Here is an 18,561-nt window from a genome sequence, read left to right as displayed (position 1 = left end):
TTGAGGCTGTTTTCGTTAGAGAGAAGAAGGTTAAGAGGTGACTTGATAGAGACATACAAGATGATCAGAGGATTAGATAGGGTGGACAGTGGGAGCCTTTTTCCTCGGATGGTGATGGCTAGCACGAGGGGACATAGCTTTAAATTGAGGGGTGATAGATATAGGACAGATGTCAGAGGTAGGTTCTTTACTCAGAGAGTAGTAAGGGCGTGGAATGCCCTGCCTGCAAAAATAGTAGACTCGCCCACTTTAAGGGCATTTAAATGGTCATTGGATAAACATATGGATGATAATGGAATAGTTTAGGTTAGATGGGCTTCAGACTGGTTTCACAGGTCGGCGCAACATCGAGGGCTGAAGGGCCTGTACTGCGCTGTAATGTTCTATGTTCTATGTTCTACGTAAAGGAATTAGAAGTTATGGGGCAAGAGGTAGGAATGTGGAGTTGAGGATGGAGAGATCAGCCATGATCTCATTGAATGGCTAAGCAGACTCAATGGGCTGAATAGCCTACTTCTGTGCTATATCTCATGGTCTTGTAAACTGCTAGTCAAAATGGAAAGGCCAAGGGCATATCATCCCATCCAATTTGATGACTTGTTCAACTTCCCCTTCTCAGCATGCATCCTTTGACCCCTGAGAATCACCACACGAGAGGATTCATTATATCAAATAAAGGAGGGACTAAGAATAATGCAATCATTTGTTTTAACCAGAACAATATTGGCTCTGGAAGGGGAGGAAAGAGTGCTAGTCAAATCAGAGAAAAGCAGCAACAAATGCTTAGATGGAGTAGTCGAAAAATCTTATTGAGCCAAACAAAATGTACCTGGTCTAACTGAGTGTGACTGCTTTCATTCATTCATAGGAAATGAGCATTGCTGGCTGGATCAGGATTTATTGTTCAACTGTCAGTATCCTTGAGAAGGTGATGGTGTGCCTCTTGAGCTACTGCAATGCTGTAGGTAGACCCACAATGCACTTAGGGTGGGAATTCCAGGATTTAACCCAGCTACACTGAAGGAACGGTGGTATTTTTCCAAGTCAGGATGGTGAATGGCTTGGAGGGGAACTTGCAGCGGGTGGTGTTCCCACGTATCTGCTGCCCTTGTCCTTCTAGGTGGAAGTGGTCGTAGGTTTGGAAGGTGCTGTCTAAGAATTTTGGTGAAATTCCGGAGTGTGTTGGTAGGGGAGAGAGTGAATGTTTGTGGATGTGGTGCCAATGAAGTGGGCTTTTTAGTCTTGGATGTTGTTAAGTTTATTGAGTGTTGTTCAAGTTGCACTCATCCAGGTAAGTAGGGAGTATTCCATCACACTCCTGACTTGTGCCTTGTAGATGGTGGACAGGCTTTGGGGAGTCAGGAGGTGATATACTTGCTGCAGTATTCCTAGCCTCTGACCTGCTCTTGTAGCCACAGCATTCGTATGGTTGGTCGTATTCAGTTTCTGGTCAATGGTAACTCCAGTATATTACTGTGGTTTTGATGATTGTAATGTCATTGAATGTCAAGGGCAATACATTGATTTTCTCTTGTTGGAGATGATCATTGCCTGGCAGTTCTGCAGTGCATATTTTACTGGCTCTTTTCATAGAATCCCTACAATGTGGAAGCAGGCCATTCAGCCCATCAAGTCCACCAACCCTCCAAAGAGCATCCCACACAGACCTACCTCTACCTTATAACCCTGCATTTCCCATGACTATTCCACCTAACCTACATGCCCCTGGATGCTATGGGCAATTTAGCATGGCCAATCCACTTAATCTGCACACCTTTGAAGTGGAAACCGGAGCACCCGGAGGAAACCCATGCAGACAAGGGGAGAATGTGCAAACTCCACACAGGGTGGAATCAAACCCAGGTTCCTGGCACTGTGAGGCAGCAATGCTAGCCACCGTGCCGCCCCCAAACCTGGGTATCATCCAGGTATTACTTAATTTGGACATGGACTCTTACTTTTAGAGAAATTCATTGATGAAGCAGTTGAAGATGGTCTGGTCTTGGACACTACCCTAAGGAACTCCTGAATAGAGTTGACAGAATATATGTTGAGCATTGGTAAGCAATTTTTGCCAAGCAAGTGCTGCTTGATGAAACTGACAATGGACATTTTAGAACAGGTAGAAAAAGTGACAAAACGAATCATGTGTTGGCTTTGAAGTCTCTTAAATATTTTATCAAAAAGTACTATATGTTGTTTTGCTGTGGTATCTGCAGACTTGGGGGGGTTATGACACATCTTGTAACCATTACATGTTGAGTTCATATTTAAACATGGCCTTCTGTCTCAGGGATATGAACATTGCCACTATATATCAAAGACCTCTTTCGATAAACTGTATTGTGTTAGCAGATGGCTAGCAATAAGGTACAGCATCTAGTTCAAGCTGGTTAGAATGGGAGGGGGAAATTCAGCCAGGACCTGAATGGGCCCTAACAGATCACAAACTACATTAATGAATTAGATGTGTGGACAAATGGTAGAATATCCAAGTTTGCAGATGACACAATCACAGAATGGGTCAGAATGAGATCCTTTGACCCACCTTCCCTTCCTTATTATGGTGTCTCAGGTCCGTTCAATGATCAGCTCTCCATCAGATCATGAGATATAAAAGCAGAACTAGGCCATTCAGACCATCAGATCTGCTCAGTTAGTCAATGAGATCATGACAGATCTTATAATCCTACACTCCACTTTCCTGCCTTTTCCCCATCACCCCGATTGCTTTACAAATTAAAATCCTGTCTGTCTCAACCGTGAGCATTGTGAACGACCCAGCCTTGAGCATTATGAACGACCCAGCCTTGAGCCTTGTGAACAGCCCAGCCTTGAGCATTGTGAACGACCCAGCCTTGAGCATTGTGAACGACCCAGCCTTGAGCATTGTGAACAGCCCAGCCTTGAGCATTGTGAATGACCCAGCCTTGACAACTCTCTGTGGTAAAAAATTCCACCTTCACCTTTGAGAGAAGAAATTCCTCCTTATCTCCATCCTAAATGGGTGACCCCTTATTTTGAGATTAAACCCCCTGATCCTAGACTGTTCTAAAAGACGTTCTAATATAACCATGGCAAAAACTGGAAATCATGTACTATATCCTTCATCTAAGAAAACCTGGGTGTTTGAATAGGCATGGCAGAGGCTGACAGAGAAGAAGAAGCTGGCAAACCTAAGAACAGCTGCTCTCTGAACAGCACAATGAATTTATATCCTCAAGACCATACCATCTGATCGTTTCTGAGCTGCATCTAGGCATGACCTATTTTCATATGGAATCTATAAGCATTGAGCATGGCCAGTCCCTAAATTGCAGCACTCAATCACAGAATCGTGTCATCAATGTACGGCACATCCAGATTGAGAGACTTTGGTTTGATTAATGAGGAAGACGCAGGAATTGGAGATATAGATAGAGTGCCTCGTGGGCAATATTCTGAAACAACTTAGAGTTTTCTCAATGCATATTTCATCAAGTTCCACGGTGCCCCAAGGAATAAAATAGATTTTTTTTTTCCTTTAAAAATACTTTGAATAATTAAATTGCCTAAATGGCAGTAGCAAAAGTTGTGAGCGACAATTTGTCGAGTTCCTTCAAACTGGCTGTTATGGTGAGACCAAACAATGCTTGATGTTTTTAAAAGAAAGAACTTGCATTGATCCTCGCCTATTGTGCTGTCACCTATTGTCAGGATCAAGAGTGTTCAGGTTAGAAAGGACTTCTGGAGAATAAAGGATAACGTTTCTAAGTTAGTGGCCCCAGTACAGAGCTTTACTTGACCAAATGCAGATACACAATAAGAATGAAGGTTAGTGAATCAGATTCAGGGCCTTCCTTTGATGTTGGTGATTGAAATGGTTAACTGGACAATGAAAATGGCTATGAATAAGGTATAGTAGGAACTGCCGATGCTGGAGTCTGAGATAACAAGGTGTGGAGCTGGATGAACACAGCAGGCCAAGCAGCATCAGAGGAGTAGGAAAGCTTTCCTGCTTCTCCGATGTTGCCTGGCCTGCTGTGTTCATCCAGCTCCACACCTTGTTATCTATGAATAAGGTATACTGACTTTCACACATTTATCACATGCATGTATGCTTACTGCTTGATCTTCCACCCTGTGGGGATTCCTGACTGGGATCACAGAGTTCTCCTTCAAAGCTCAGATACCTTACTGGATCCTGTGATAGATGGGTAGTGTCCCTACCTTTAGACCAGAAGATTAGTATTCAAGTCCCATCTGCCACAGAGGTGTGTTTGATCAGATTGATTAAATAAACATAGAGACACTCCTCTGGTGCAGTGGTAGAGTACCTACTTGAAGTTAGGAGGCCCAGGTTCACCAGAAGTGTGCACTAACATCTCTAAACAGGTTGACTAGAAAGTATCTAGAATAGATATAAACTGCCACAATGGGTGGGCGCTGGCTTTCATAATCACTTCACAAAATCAAATTTGAATATGATTTTATAGAATTCATTTGAGACACTGTCTTTTCTTCCTGTGCACATTTAACGGGGTCGTTAATTTGGGTTAATTCAATCATTAGGTTTAACTGGTGATTTTGAAAATAGGATAAAGAGAGACAGCTGGGACAATGGATTGTTTTCTGCGGAAATATGTCACGTTGCATTCTGTGAATAAACTTATTATCAAGAAAACTATGAGTGTCCAGTTACATGCTACACAAGCATGCTTGGGGTTGGAAATAATGGTAACCTGATCTCAGACTAACATTGCATGCCTTAATTTACAAATTGTAAAACATAGAATCGTTCGGCTGACTGCCTGCCCCTCTTCTGCAGTTACGTTCACACCTGGGTGTCCTTGGAGAGGGAGCATGCAGTGTCCAGCAATGCTCTCGCTGCCTTTAGGGAGGTGGGCACCATGGGGTTTGGGGGGTGCGGTGGTGGAGTGTTTTATTTCCCACTCCAACTCTATTTTGATTTGAATCCCTACCCTCCCCACTTCACTTTATGTTTCATGTAAGCGTTGCCCCTACCAGGCTTTGCTTGTTACTGGTTCCCAGGCCACGTTAGTGTTTTTCTCGGTGGCAGAAGTGTTGAATAAAATTATTTTGTACGCGGTGTTTTTACTGAGTCCCTGCACTTAAGCACATGCAATACGGGTGCTGTAGGAGAAGAAGAAGAAAAAAAAATTGTAAAACAAAGAAAGAGGAGTGTCATTCCATGGCATTTACAGGCTTCATGTCCAATTGTAAACTCTGAGACGTCAGCGGCCTAACTTAGTAGTGCTTATTGAGTGGAAGGTTTGTTTTTCTATTATTGGAATTTGTAAGAATAAAAATCATGAACAAAGATGTACAAAACATCACGAGAGACAAACCTTGAAAGCAAGTTCTCCAATCAGTCCGTTCCAGTTTCCATCAGGCTGTTGGCTCCCAAATTTGTGATCAGGAGCCACATAGATTTCATATTTGAAGCCCAGATAATTTGACAAGGCATCCAGGACATCAATCGAGAATCCATAGTATTTCTTTGTTCTTCCGAGTACGTTTTCTGACACCATGACAAAAGGTTCCTCCTGAAAGAGAAGAGATGAGACAGGGTAAAGAGTGCATCAGGATGACTTTGAGTAAATCAGATTCATGAAGACTATTCAAAAGGATTATTTTTTGCTGTGGGTAGTAAGAGTTTTCAGTTTTTTAAAAAAATTCATTCACAGGATGTGGGTTTCACTGGTCAGACTAGCATTTATTACCCATCCCTTATTGCCCAGAGGGCTGTAAAAAGTCAACCACATTGCGGTGGGTCTGGAGTCACATGTAGGCCACATCAGGTAAGGATGGCACTTTCTTTTCCTAAAGGACAATAGTGAACCAAATGGGCTTTTCCTGACAATCAGCAATGGTTTCATGGTCATCATTAGACTCTTAATTCCAGATGTTTATTGAATTCAAATTCCATCATCTGACGTGGTGGGATTCGCACCCTGGTCCACCCGAAGATTACCTGGTTCTCTGGATTAATAATCTAGCAATACCACCATTATGTCATCGCCACTCCAAGTTCTAACAATGTAATGTGTTTCCCGTGATTACCATTGATGTTGGGAGTGTTGGATCACAAAATCAGCCTTGTGAAGCACATTTAGTCAATATTAAATAGGTGACATAGTCACTCACTACATGCTCCCAGTGGGAGGATTTGTTCAAAGGAAACATGGGCTAGAGATGTGCTACCATACTGTAGCTCTGACTTAACAAGCCTTCATGTATCATTGCCCATTGGGATCATACAATCAGTGAATTTCTCCTTTCACTTTGACTGACCATGGAATAAACTGTGTGGTCACACTGAATAAACTAATCAAGTACAGTCACCATAGTCCCAGAGGACTGCTCTCATTCAAGGGAGATGACTGGTGGTGATAAGTTAACCTGAGGGTTAACATGCCTGAGGTAAGGGGTGAATGTGAGAAGGCAAAATCTTCATGGTAACCTCAGCTAGTACAGGAATTAAACCTGTGCTGTTGGCATCACTCTGCATCACAGACCAGCTGTCCAGCCACCTGAGCTAACTGACCCTCTTTAATAAACTACTTGTTTTGCAATTATAATCAATTTACAGTGTTTCATCAGTGACAAATCAGAGCCCATAACTAATGGCTCTAAAAGTAAAGGATCAAAAACTCAATAATATTTTCTCATGAAGAAAATTATCCAGATAATATCTCGACAAAATCTGATGTCAACTGTTTTCAACGTAAATCCCTATGCCAACATTTCTAAAGATGTGGAGGTGCCGGTGTTGGACTGGGGTGAACTAAAGTCAGAAATCACATGACACCAGGTTCTCATCCAAAAGGTTTATTTGAAATCGCAAGCTTTTGGAGCGCTTTGTCAGGTGAAGAAGGAGCAGCGCTCTGGAAGCTTGTGATTTTAAATAAACCTGTTGGACTGTAACCTGGTGTCGTGTGACTTGTGATTTTATTCACATTTCTAATGGACAGTACCAATGAAATTTTAAATGGCTGCACTGAACTTAAATTTATATAAAGGTGGGGGCTCGGATTATGAGGTCCTGTGCTCTGTCAGCCAGCTGGCTCATTCCATCAGGAGATTACCCCAAAAGAATGCCACCAACAGACTGGGTTCAATTCCTGGACCAGCTGAGGTCACCCTGAGGATCTTGCCTTCTCAACCAAGCCCCTCATCTCAGGTACGGTGACCCTCACGCTGAACTCACCACCGGTTAGCTCTCTCTCTCTAATGAGAGAGCAGTGCTATTATCCTTTGAGATTATAGCGACTTTACCCTTACCTACTTAACGCAAAACAGACCGAGAGTATCAAATGTCTTTTACATGAATAAAAAGGAAAGGCTTAAATGCAGCTATGTCACATCTTGCACAGTCTCAGGCCATCACAGAGCACTGTACAACTAATTAAGTACTTTTGAAGGATGGTCTTTATCACAATGTAGGAAATGCAGGCCCTGCAAACTCCTGTCAATAGCAGTGTTGTAAAGATAAGTTAATGTGTTTTGCCGATGTTGGCCGAGGGATACATGTTGACCAGGACACCTGATCTTGTTCTTCAAAAATAGTTATAGGATATCTTTTAACATCCACCCAACAGGGTAGAAGGGGTTCATTGGTTTAATATCTTTTCCAAAAGACAGGAACTTGGACAGTCAAACATTCCCTCAATTCAGCCTTGAATTCTTTTTAGCATCTATGGGTCCTACTGAAAAGAAAGGTCACAAGATTGGTTCTTGGTTTAAGTTCAGTTCACTTGCTCAATCACTGCAGCAGTTACATTGGGCCCAGTGCTCCAAGAAGGGAAAGAAAAAGAGGACAGATCCATTTTGACAGGAGTATATCTCGTGGTAGAAAACTCATCAAAATTGACCGGTCTTACACATGAGCATTGACCAGGAGCAAAAGCAACTTTCAAGTAGTTCTGTATCTGTAGAGAATGATATATCTGTTCTGTTTCACTCAAAAGATGCCTGACCCGTTGAATGTTTCGAGCACTTTGTTTTTATTTCAGGTTTCCAGCATCTGCAGTATTACACTTATAAACTAATTTCAATTGCTTCTCTTGGGATATGAATTTCACTGGCAAAGTTGCATTTACTGCCCATCTCTCTGTCCTTTGAGAAGGACACGGTGCTCCTTCATTTTTGAACTGTTGAAATTTGAAGTAATGATTGCAGAGTAGCGCTGGCCATTTCCAGCCACTAAACTCTGGCAATACAGAATATGAAGTCTCATTGCCACGGAAAGGCAGCCAACACCATCAAGGACCCCTCCCAACCCGATTATAATCTCTTCCAACCTCTTCTGTGAGGCAGAAGGTATGAAAGCTTAAACATACATTCTAACAGACTCAAGAACAGCTTTTTCCCTGCTGTTATTAGACTGCTGAATGGACCTCTCAAACTTCAAATCTAATGTTGATCTTGCTTTTGTACACCTCCTGTGAATCCATAACTTTGTATGCCTCGCTCTGTTCAATCACCCTATGATCTGTTTGGCCTTGTATGTTATGGTCTGCCTGTACTGCGTGCAAAACAAAACTTTTCACTGTACTTAGCTACATGTGACAACAATAAATCAAATCAAATCAAACTTAAGAGATAGTAGGAACTGCAGATGCTGGAGAATCTGAGATAACAAGATGTAGAGCTGGATGAACACAGCAGGCCAAGCAGCATCAGAGGAGCAGGAAGGCTGACGTTTCGGGCCTAGACCCTTCTTCAGAAATGGGGCAGGGGAAGGGGGTTCTGAAATAAATAGAGAGAGAGGGGGAGGAGGATAGAAGATGGATAGAGGAGAGGATAGGTGGAGAGGAGACAGACAGGTCAAAGAGGTTGGGATGGAGCCAGTAAAGGTGAGTGTAGGTGGGGAGGTAGGGAGGGGATAGGTCAGTCCAGGGAGGACGGACAGGTCAAGGGGGCGGGATGAGGTTAGTAGGTAGGAGATGGGGGTGCGGCTTGAGGTGGGAGGAGGGGATAGGTGGGAGGAAGGACAGGTTAGGGAGGCAGGGACGAGCTGGGCTGGTTTTGGGATGCGGTAGGGGGAGGGGAGATTTTGAAGCTTGTGAAGTCCACATTGATACCATTGGGCTGCAGGGTTCCCAAGCGGAATATGAGTTGCTGTTCCTGCAACCTTCGGGTAGCATCGTTGTGGCACTGCAGGAGGCCCAGGATGGACATGTCGTCTGAGGAATGTGAGGGGTATTTGAAATGGTTTGCGACTGGGAGGTGCAGTTCTTTAGTGCGAACCGAGCGTAGGTGTTCTGCAAAGCGGTCCCTAAGCCTCCGCTTGGTTTCCCCGATGTAGGGGAGGCCACAACGGGAACAGCGGATGCAGTATACCACATTAGCAGATGTGCAGGTGAACATCTGCTTGATGTGGGAAGTCTTCTTGGGGCCTGGGATGGGGGTGAGGGGGGAGGTTTAGGGGCAGGTGTAGCACTTCCTGCAGTTGCACGGAAAAGTGCCGGGTGAGGTGGGGCTGGAGGGGAGTGTGGAGCGGACAAGGGAGTCACGGAGAGAGTTGTCCCTCCGGAAAGCAGATAAGGGTGGGGAGGGAAAAATGTCTTTGGTGGTGGGGTCGGATTGCAGATGGCGGAAGTGTTGGAGGATGATGCGTTGGATCCGGAGGTTGGTGGGGTGATACATGAGGACGATGGGGATTCTGTTTTGGTTGTTATTGTGGGGTTGGGGTGTGAGGGATGAGTTGTGGGAAATGCGGGAGACACGGTTGAGGGTGTTCTCGACCACTGAGGGGGGAAAGTTGCGGTCCTTGAAAAATGAGGACATCGGAGATGTACGGGAGTGGAATGCCTCATCCTGGGAGCAGATGCGGCGGAGGTGAAGGAAGTGGGAATAGGGGATAGCATTTTTGCAGGAAGGTGGGTGGGAGGACGTGTATTCTAGGTAGCTGTGGGAGTCGGTGGGCTTGAAATGGATATCGGTTTCTAGGTGGTTGCCAGCGATACTGGCTCTATCCCCGCCTCTTTGACCTGTCTGTCTCCTCTCCACCTATCTTCTCCACTATCCATGTTCTATCCGCCTCCCTCTCTCTCCCTATTTATTTCAGAACCCCCTTCCCCTGCCCCATTTCTGAAGAAGGGTCTAGGCCCGAAACGTCAGCCTTCCTGCTCTTCTGATGCTGCTTGGCCTGCTATGTTCATCCAGTTCTACACCTTGTTATCTTAAATCAAACTTAAGATCAGTTTTCACATCCAACCTGTACTGGTGCATATTGTCTTGTTTGGTTTTCCTCGGTTGTGAGACTTAGGGTGGGCAGTCTTTTTTTTAAACCACTGTTTTCTCATCAGTGGACAAATCCTCAATTGGAGCGTTCTCCACATAACATATTGAGGAATTAATGCGTATGCTACAGGGCCAACCTTGCTTAGCTTACAATGTTGGTCGTCTGTGACCCAGGTTCCCTTATAAAACAAGGATGGGGTGCCACCTTCATATTTCCCAATACCAGTGCACCACTCCACTGCACAAAATCAAGGCTACACAGAGACTGAGATCCCACAGGAGGGCCCTCAAAGCAAGAGCTTGAACTCCCCATGAGTCAGAATTTGCTCAGATCTTTGCAATCACATAAACGATACTATAACCACACTCGGCTTTAGCTTACTGGTGTCACTAACATTTGTTACACTGTTATTAACAACTGTGAAGCTCTTTGGGGAATTAATAAAGTTACTAAATGTTACAGTTGTCCATCCATCTATTTATGCCAGCAAGTATTTTAGATTGCAATTAGCATGCAATCATTTTAAGATCACCCAATCAGTCTCAAAGGACCAACTGTTAAATTGCGAACTGCTGCTGAAGGATCATTGCTGGATAATCGTCATTCTTGTCTGAGTGATTATTAATAGCAACATTGTTTAAAGTTCATTCAACTCCACTCCATTTTCCTTTTATTTGTTTTTTTCCCTGACCTCCATCCTCTGTTTCTTTCTTCATTACAGTTGTTCTTACTCCCCACTGACCTGATACCTGACAGAATACTTTGGATCATGGACATCTGCCTCCTTATTGCTGCACTGTCCAGGTCTGCTGATGGTAAGCTCCTTGTGGCTGACATAAATTGATTGATGGACAACTTGCCCCAAGATAGAAAAGCCTCAATTTTAACTGGCCCCTCACTCCAAGGTAGGGTAACTTCAATTCGATCTTGGGTGCTCGAAATCACAAAATCAAAGAATTGTTAGTGCAGAAAGAGATCCTTCAGCCCGTTGTGTCTATACCAGCCCTCTGAAGTAACATTATGACTTAATGCTATCCTCCTGCCTCTTCCCCATAACCCTGAACATTGTTTCTATTCAATAATCATGTAATGCTTCCTTTATCGCCTCAATTGGGCCTGGCTCTATCAAACTTCCAGGCTGTGCTTTCCAGAATCTTCTGGAATAACAGGGCAAAATGGAGCAGGAAGGGGGAATGACAGTGGAAGGGAATACTGCATTGGATTCATTGGTGGCTATTTAATACTCATGCCCCTTGACTCATCCTGCCTACAAACGGAAATATCTCCCTATTAAACTGCTGAATAATTTTAAAATCTTAAATAGATCTAATTTTAAGTAGGGTGTTCTGGCTGTGCAGAGAGTGCACTGATTCTTGGGATAGTAGGACTGTCATATGTGATCGATCAGTTAAGTCTATATACACTGGAGTTTATAAGAATGAGGGGGATTCTCACAGAAGCCTATAAAATTCCAACAGAACGAGACCGGGAAAATGCAGGGAGGATGTTCTTGATGATCAGGGAGTCCAGGACCTTTCTCACAATCTAAGAATACATTTAGGGCTGAGATGAGCAGAAATTACTTCACCCAGAGAGTGGTGAACCCGTCGAATTCTTTGCCACAGAAAAAGGTTGAGGCCAAATATAGTTCTTAGGCCTAAAGGGATCAAAGGGTATGGGAAGAAAATGGGAACAGGGTACTGAGTTGGATGATCAGCCACGATCCTATTGAATGACAGAGCAGGACTGAAGGGCTGAATGGCCTACTCCTGCTCCTATTTTTCCATCTTTCAATACTTCTGTCTCACCTTATCCTTCCCTTTTCAGCAGAAGACAGTCACAAGTAGCATGTTCTGTCTTTCAGCCTTCTGAATAATCACAGGCTGAGAGAGGATAGACAGATCTTGCAAGGCCATCCTAGAGATCCTGGTATCAGTGGTGGATGTTAGAGGAGTAGATTGTGTCCCACAGACCCTCAGCTCTGCCTTCCCCATCCTCAGGGCACAGAAACCACTCCAGTCAACACCTTGGCCATCAAATGGAAATGATGACTGATTTATAACATTCACATATCTGTGCGAAGGGTTCCTGCAGTTCTCAAGATGAATCAGCCAATGTTACTTGGAAATACAGACTTTGTATAAGTATTTTGGCAAACAGAGTCATTAATTGAAATGAGCAGGGTCCCATTACTCATTTAAAAGGAAGAATGCAGCCACAGATAAGACACAATCCCATACCGCAGTCTTCTTGCTGTTATAGCTCTGAGTTCAATGTATTGACAAGATGTTCACCATACACCCGAATGAATAACAACTCTTGCTCAGGTTAATTGTACGCATTCTCACTAAATAAGCTTATCTGCTCCATGTACACATTTGTGACAGATGAAACTGATTTTGAACACTGATAACCTCTGTCCAAAGCAGAGGATTAATCTAATGTCCTTAGCACTGATTTCTGGCCTCATTAAACCTGCAACAATATTGACCACAAATTGAAATTCACCCACTCCATCAGCTATTTTGTGTGTCTCTAGGAGTGAGGGTAGCTAATGGCGAGAAATGAAAATCTTTCCATTTCGGGTACCAAGTATCTGCACTAAGATCTCTCAGGCTGATAACAACAGGCGGGAACAGAGCAAAGCTCGTTTTACACTGACCCAACATTGTAAGTTGACCCACAATGCCCTTAGGTAGGGAGGTCCAGGATTTTGACCCAACAACAGCGAAGGAACAGTGACGGAAATTAAATACCCTTACCGGCAGAGTTACAACCCGCAGCATCACTCCGCGCATGTTGTTTTCCAGTTTTTTGTCTGTTAGAGATCCATTCAGCCCAGAGTCTGGATTCCATATGGCAAGCTAAGAGGGACAAAAAGCCGGGTCAGTATGTGATTATTTCAAGCAGAACAATGCACCAGCAATATGTATTTAATCTCACTGTATTACCTCGATGAAAGCTCAAAACATTAACATCCATGATCTTATAAGGGCCTCAGTTCCTTTGCATGTGAGGATCTATTACTTCCATTTAAATTACTGGATGCAGAAAAGTCCATTTAGTTTATCTTCAACAATTCTGTTTGTCATTTAATACAACCATGATGGAATTGTTGACTATTCATAACAGTCAATTTCTATCAATGGGTCTACAACAGACTGAGACATGAGATGAGAAAAATCTCAGTGGGGGAGACCAATACGTACCAGAGCTCCAAAGTTACATATTCCTCCTGAAAAGCTACGCACATGTCATGTCTCAAATGACTGATTTAGTGCATTCCAAAATGTGCTTGCTTGAAAGAAATCAATGCATTTTGCTGATTTAATCAATGCTGACCCTGGGGAGCTTGTACTGTAAATTGACCTCTTGCTCACTTCCCACAGATTTGTTTTGTCCTTTAGCTTTACTGCATTGGACAAGGTGAAATGGCTTATCATGGTTTACGTTACTAAGTGCATTTACAATCCTGAACAAACAGAAACTATATCACGTCTCAATTTTCTCTTTTACAGAACAGGTCCAGTTTACATAATCGCTTCACATAAGCCAATTCCTTCATCCACTCAATCATTCTGGCTGCTCTGGCATGTTTCTGTAACTGGTTGAATGCCAAAGAAAGGTGTCAAGAAATATTGCAGCACTCAGACATTGGCAGGAGACAGGCCAGTTAGTTATTCGTTCCTGGGATGAGAGAATTATCCTACGAAGAAAGGTTCGACAGGATGCACCTGTAGCCATTAGAGTTTAAAACAATGTGAGGTGATCTCACTGAAACATGTAAGATCCTTACAGGACTTGATGAGATAGATGCTGAAAGGATGCTTCCCCTTGTGAGAAAGACTAGAACAAAGGGAAATGATTTAGAAATTAAGGAGTATCCGACTTACGATGAAGATGAGAATAAATATTTTCTTCCAGAGGTTCATAGTCTGTGGTATTCCCTTCCCACGTAGTGGTGAAGATTGGGTCCCTGAATATTTTTTTGAAGGCAGCATTAAATAGATTATTGACTTAACAAGAAACTCAAAGGCTATCAGAATGGTAAGCAGGAATATGGTGCGGAGATCATAATCAGATCAATCTTGTTCTCATCACATGGTGGGCAGGGCTTCTAATTTGTACGTTAATCGATTTGAAGTGTCTGGGCTACGCACATCCCTGTTTGTGGATGCTTTAGAGAGATGTACATTAATCTGCTGCTCACTTGTTCCCTGATTGATTACTTTGAAGGAGCCAGACTGAGGAGCACTCTATATGGAACATGTTTTTATTTTCTCCAATGTTGAGCTTACACCTGGACATGACAGATGGACAGTATAATGATGGCAGGTTACTGTGGCATGTAACTTTTCGTGTTTGATTTAGATTTGCATAATCACCAAACTTTATGAGATGAGCTGCCACATGTTCTATCAGGTTTACTCATCAAGCTGCAAAGCTCCCTTATATGCACTGCTGAACTTAAATAAACCATTTCTTAATTTTAGACAACTTTTCTGAATATCACAATTCTGATAGCCTCAGGGGAACTTTAAAACAGCTTGCAACATTTATATTGTTCTCAAATTTAAAAGTGAATATGGTTTCATATCAAAGCAGAACTGCTGCTGAAGGTGCTCTAGGTTTAAGATTCATTTGCAATTGATAACTGTTGGTCAGATTGCTTCTAATCATTCAAGGTTTGTGTGTAGGCAATGTCTCAATAATGGATGTTTTAATTTTATTCTTAAATCAGTGGCAATTACACATGTGGAAACAACACTAGCTTCTTCCAACAAGCATTTGCTGGTATCAGCTGTGGTTCAGTGGGCAATTTGCTTTAATCTGACACCTAAAGGTGATGGGTTCAAGCCCCATTCTGGATTATTGTGATATCTAGGTTGATGATCTTGTTGTAGAACACTGAGAGAAACAAGGATGTGTCTAGTCTCTCAGTTTGATAAATACATGTCCCAAAACTTTACTATAGGAAGAGCAGGGAGTTGTACCAGGTCTGCTGGCTATTATTTATCCCCCATTTAACATCACTTTCACCAGATTATTTCGTCATTTAATTCAAATTGTTGTTTGTAGGAGCTTGCTGTGTGCATGTTGGTTGTCATATTTCCTACATCACAACAGTGTCTGAACTTCCAAAGAACTTTATTGATTGTCAAATTTTTTGAGATATCCTCATTTTGTGAAAGGTACTACATAATTGGGTAACAGAAAAAGGAACTTACCGCCAGTTATCTCTCTCCAATGAGAGAGCAGCCTTATTGTCATAGAACATAGAACAATACAGAACAGTACAGGCCCTTTGGCCCACGATGTTGTGCTGACCTATTATTCTACTCTAAAATCAAACTACCCTGCATACCCTACATTTTACTATCATCCATGTGCCTATCCAAGAGTCATTTGGGACTTTATTTACTTACCAATAACGCAACACAGTTTGGAGATGCAACCCAAACTCTTCCTAATTTGTAGAGATCGGTAACATATGACATGGTGTATTATCAATTAAACTGCATGGCATCTAATTCTGGGATTCTTTTATAAGAGCTTAAACTCCCATAACATTGTCATTAATAGCATTTACTTGAGACACTGTTCAGTCAGGTAGAACCACTGGGAGGCATATGGTATTAGCAGAGTTAAGAGATTACATTAAAAGTGAAGAAACAAGAGTCTCCAAATATAATTAAATATATTATAACTCTCAGTCATTAAAATTGAAAAAGCCTCATGTGGCCTTACTCAACTGGTGAACATTTTTTCTCGTAATATACTTTATCTGCTTTTGCCTGTTGCTACAACAACACACGCCTGTGTTTATACCTGGGTAAACTAAAACAAGAACAGCTTACATGTGTGTAGCAAGGCAGTAAATGTCCCCAATGTCACAGGAATGATGAAAAAGTGACACCAATCCATTTAAAGTACAGCAAACTTCCTGTTATCCAGTAACCAAGCAACCAGAATTCTCATGCGACCGGCAAAAGTTTCAAAGAAGATTTATAATTTTTATAAAATTTCTTCAAAAACATCTATTTGAACTTGGCACACCAAATTCCAATGTGCTTAGTTTACCTGCATGTTGTAGTTCTCCCAGTCGCTGCTAGCAACGCTGCCTATTATTTCTCTTCATGCAGTTGCCATTATAGAGGAAGTGCTACTAGTGTTTCATTTTGTTTTTACTTAAAGAATACTAGACTGTACACCCATAAGACCATAAGAAACAGGAACAGGGGTAGATGATTTACCCCCTCGAGTCTGCTCTGCCATTCCATAAGATCATTGCTGATCTGACACTCCTCATGTCTACTTTCCTGCTCTTTCCCTGTAACCCTTGATTCCCTGACTGACCAAGAATCTATCTATCTCAGACTTAAATATAGACAAGGACCTTGCTGCCACAGCTCTCCATTCCAAAGACCCACAACTCACTAACGGAAGTCACTCCTCCTCATCGCAGTCTTAAATTGGTGTCCCTTAATTCTGAGACCATGCCCTCTGGTCCTAGAGTCTCCCAACAGGGGAAACATCTTCTCAGAATTTAATCTGTCAAGCCCCTTGGACCATTTGAGGCTGCGGTGTGACCATATAGAGGTTTATAAAATCATAAGGGACATAGATAAAATTAATAGCCAAGGTCTTTTCCACAGGTTAGGGGAGTCAAAAACTAGAGTGCATAGGTTTAAGGTGAGAGGGGAAAGACTTAAAAGGGACCCGAGGGGCACCTTTCTTACATAGAGTGTAGTGCGTATATGGAATGAGTTACCAGAGGAAGTGGTAGAGGTCATTACAACATATGAAAAAACATTTGGACAGGCGTATAGGTGGGAAAAGTTTACAGGGATATCAACCAAACGCAGGCAAATGGGACAAGTTCAGGAGACCTGGTCGACAAGTTGAGTCAAACGGTCTATTTCCGTGCTGTATGAATCTATGACTCTATGAGATCGCCTCTCATTCTTCTAAACTCCACTGCGTAGAGCCCCAACTCGATTAGCCTTTGCTCAAAAGACAATCCCTCCATGCTAGGGGATCATCCTAATGATCCTTCTCCGACTGCCTCCAATGAAATAATACTTTATCTTAAATAGGGGGCAAAAACAACACACAGTGATGCGGTCTCACCAGCATCTTGTATAGTCGCAGCAAGACTTCCCCTCAATCATACCCCAACCCCATTTCCCCATACCTGCCAGATAATGGGGAGTTTACCATATTCGAGCGGAAGACCAAGATATTAGTCCATGAGATAATTTTTCAATGGATTTCTTAAAGGGGGAAGGAGAGGTGGCGAGGCAAAGAGGTCAAATAAAGGAAACTATGAGGTTGTGATTGAAACAGTAAAGACACAACTTCCATTCATGTGGCAAATGAAACTGGGGCTGTCTCACAGTTCAGAGGATTATAGAATTGGAGGAGATCACAGAGATAGAAACAGGAAAGGCCATGAAGGCATTAGGACAAGATGTCTTTTAAAACAGAAATTTTAAATTTCAGGCCTCACTTAGATCAGGAGCCAATGTATAGCCAGTGGGCCCAGTAAGAGCTGGCACTTAATGCAAGTTAGAATTTGGCCAGCAGCATTTTGGAGCAGTTGAAGATTACAATCATAGAGGTACAAGTTGGGAAGTCTGAAGAAAGACTATTGGAAACAGATTGATATACAAACTGTCTTCACCCTCGGAATATCTGACTGTGCTACCAGGTAACAGGAAGCAGAGCACAGCTGAATCTATATTGCTGCTTTCTCAGTTCAAAATCATTGTTGGTAATTGGTTGGGATATGATTTAGCAACGTGCTTTAAAGTCAATCCCAGTGATAAAGTAAAGAGACTAATTTAACAGAAAGACAATATGGTTGTGTACTAACCACAACATCAGTGAATGCTGAGAATTGATTAGAATGTAGCAAAAACACACCTTAGAAAGCGAGAACAATGTTAATCATTACCAGGAGAATAAATGCTGAAAATTCAGTGTATTCACCCACTGGAGATGTTTAACTTGGCCTGGTATATAAATCAAGACTGTGTTGACTATGGTATAGCCCCATCACTCCCTTTCTCTATGCCAAATATCTGTCTATACCTCTTACCTAAATGATTTATGTTTCAACTGATTCCAGCACTAACACACCAACATGTTAAATGTGAGATAGTAGGAACTGCAGATGCTGGAGAATCCGAGACAACAAGGTGCAGAGCTGGATGAACACAGCAGGCCAAGCAGCATCATAGGAGCAGAAAGGCTGACGTTTCGGGCCTAGACCCTTCAGCCTTCCTGCTCCTCTGATGCTGCTTGGCCTG

At 42.6% G+C, this 18,561-nt stretch overlaps 1 protein-coding gene across 1 annotated transcript in view; it reads right to left on the bottom strand.

The window, feature by feature from the left end:
- Positions 1 to 18,561, bottom strand: part of grid2 (glutamate receptor, ionotropic, delta 2) — an 829,420-nt gene that overhangs the window by 184,355 nt on the left and 626,504 nt on the right. Inside the window, exons 7-8 of the mRNA XM_048611693.1 lie at positions 13,012 to 13,113; positions 5,349 to 5,546 (exon numbers count right to left, since the gene is read on the bottom strand). Of these exons, the coding sequence (XP_048467650.1) occupies positions 5,349 to 5,546; positions 13,012 to 13,113 (300 nt within the window). The remainder of the gene's footprint in view (positions 1 to 5,348; positions 5,547 to 13,011; positions 13,114 to 18,561) is intronic.

Source organism: Rhincodon typus, chromosome 1, assembly GCF_021869965.1.
Source record: "Rhincodon typus isolate 14 chromosome 1, sRhiTyp1.1, whole genome shotgun sequence".
In the NCBI taxonomy this organism is placed as follows: Eukaryota; Metazoa; Chordata; class Chondrichthyes; order Orectolobiformes; family Rhincodontidae; genus Rhincodon; species Rhincodon typus.
The sequence above is the reverse complement of the archived record's forward strand: the minus strand, read 5'-3'. Positions and strand labels throughout refer to the sequence as shown.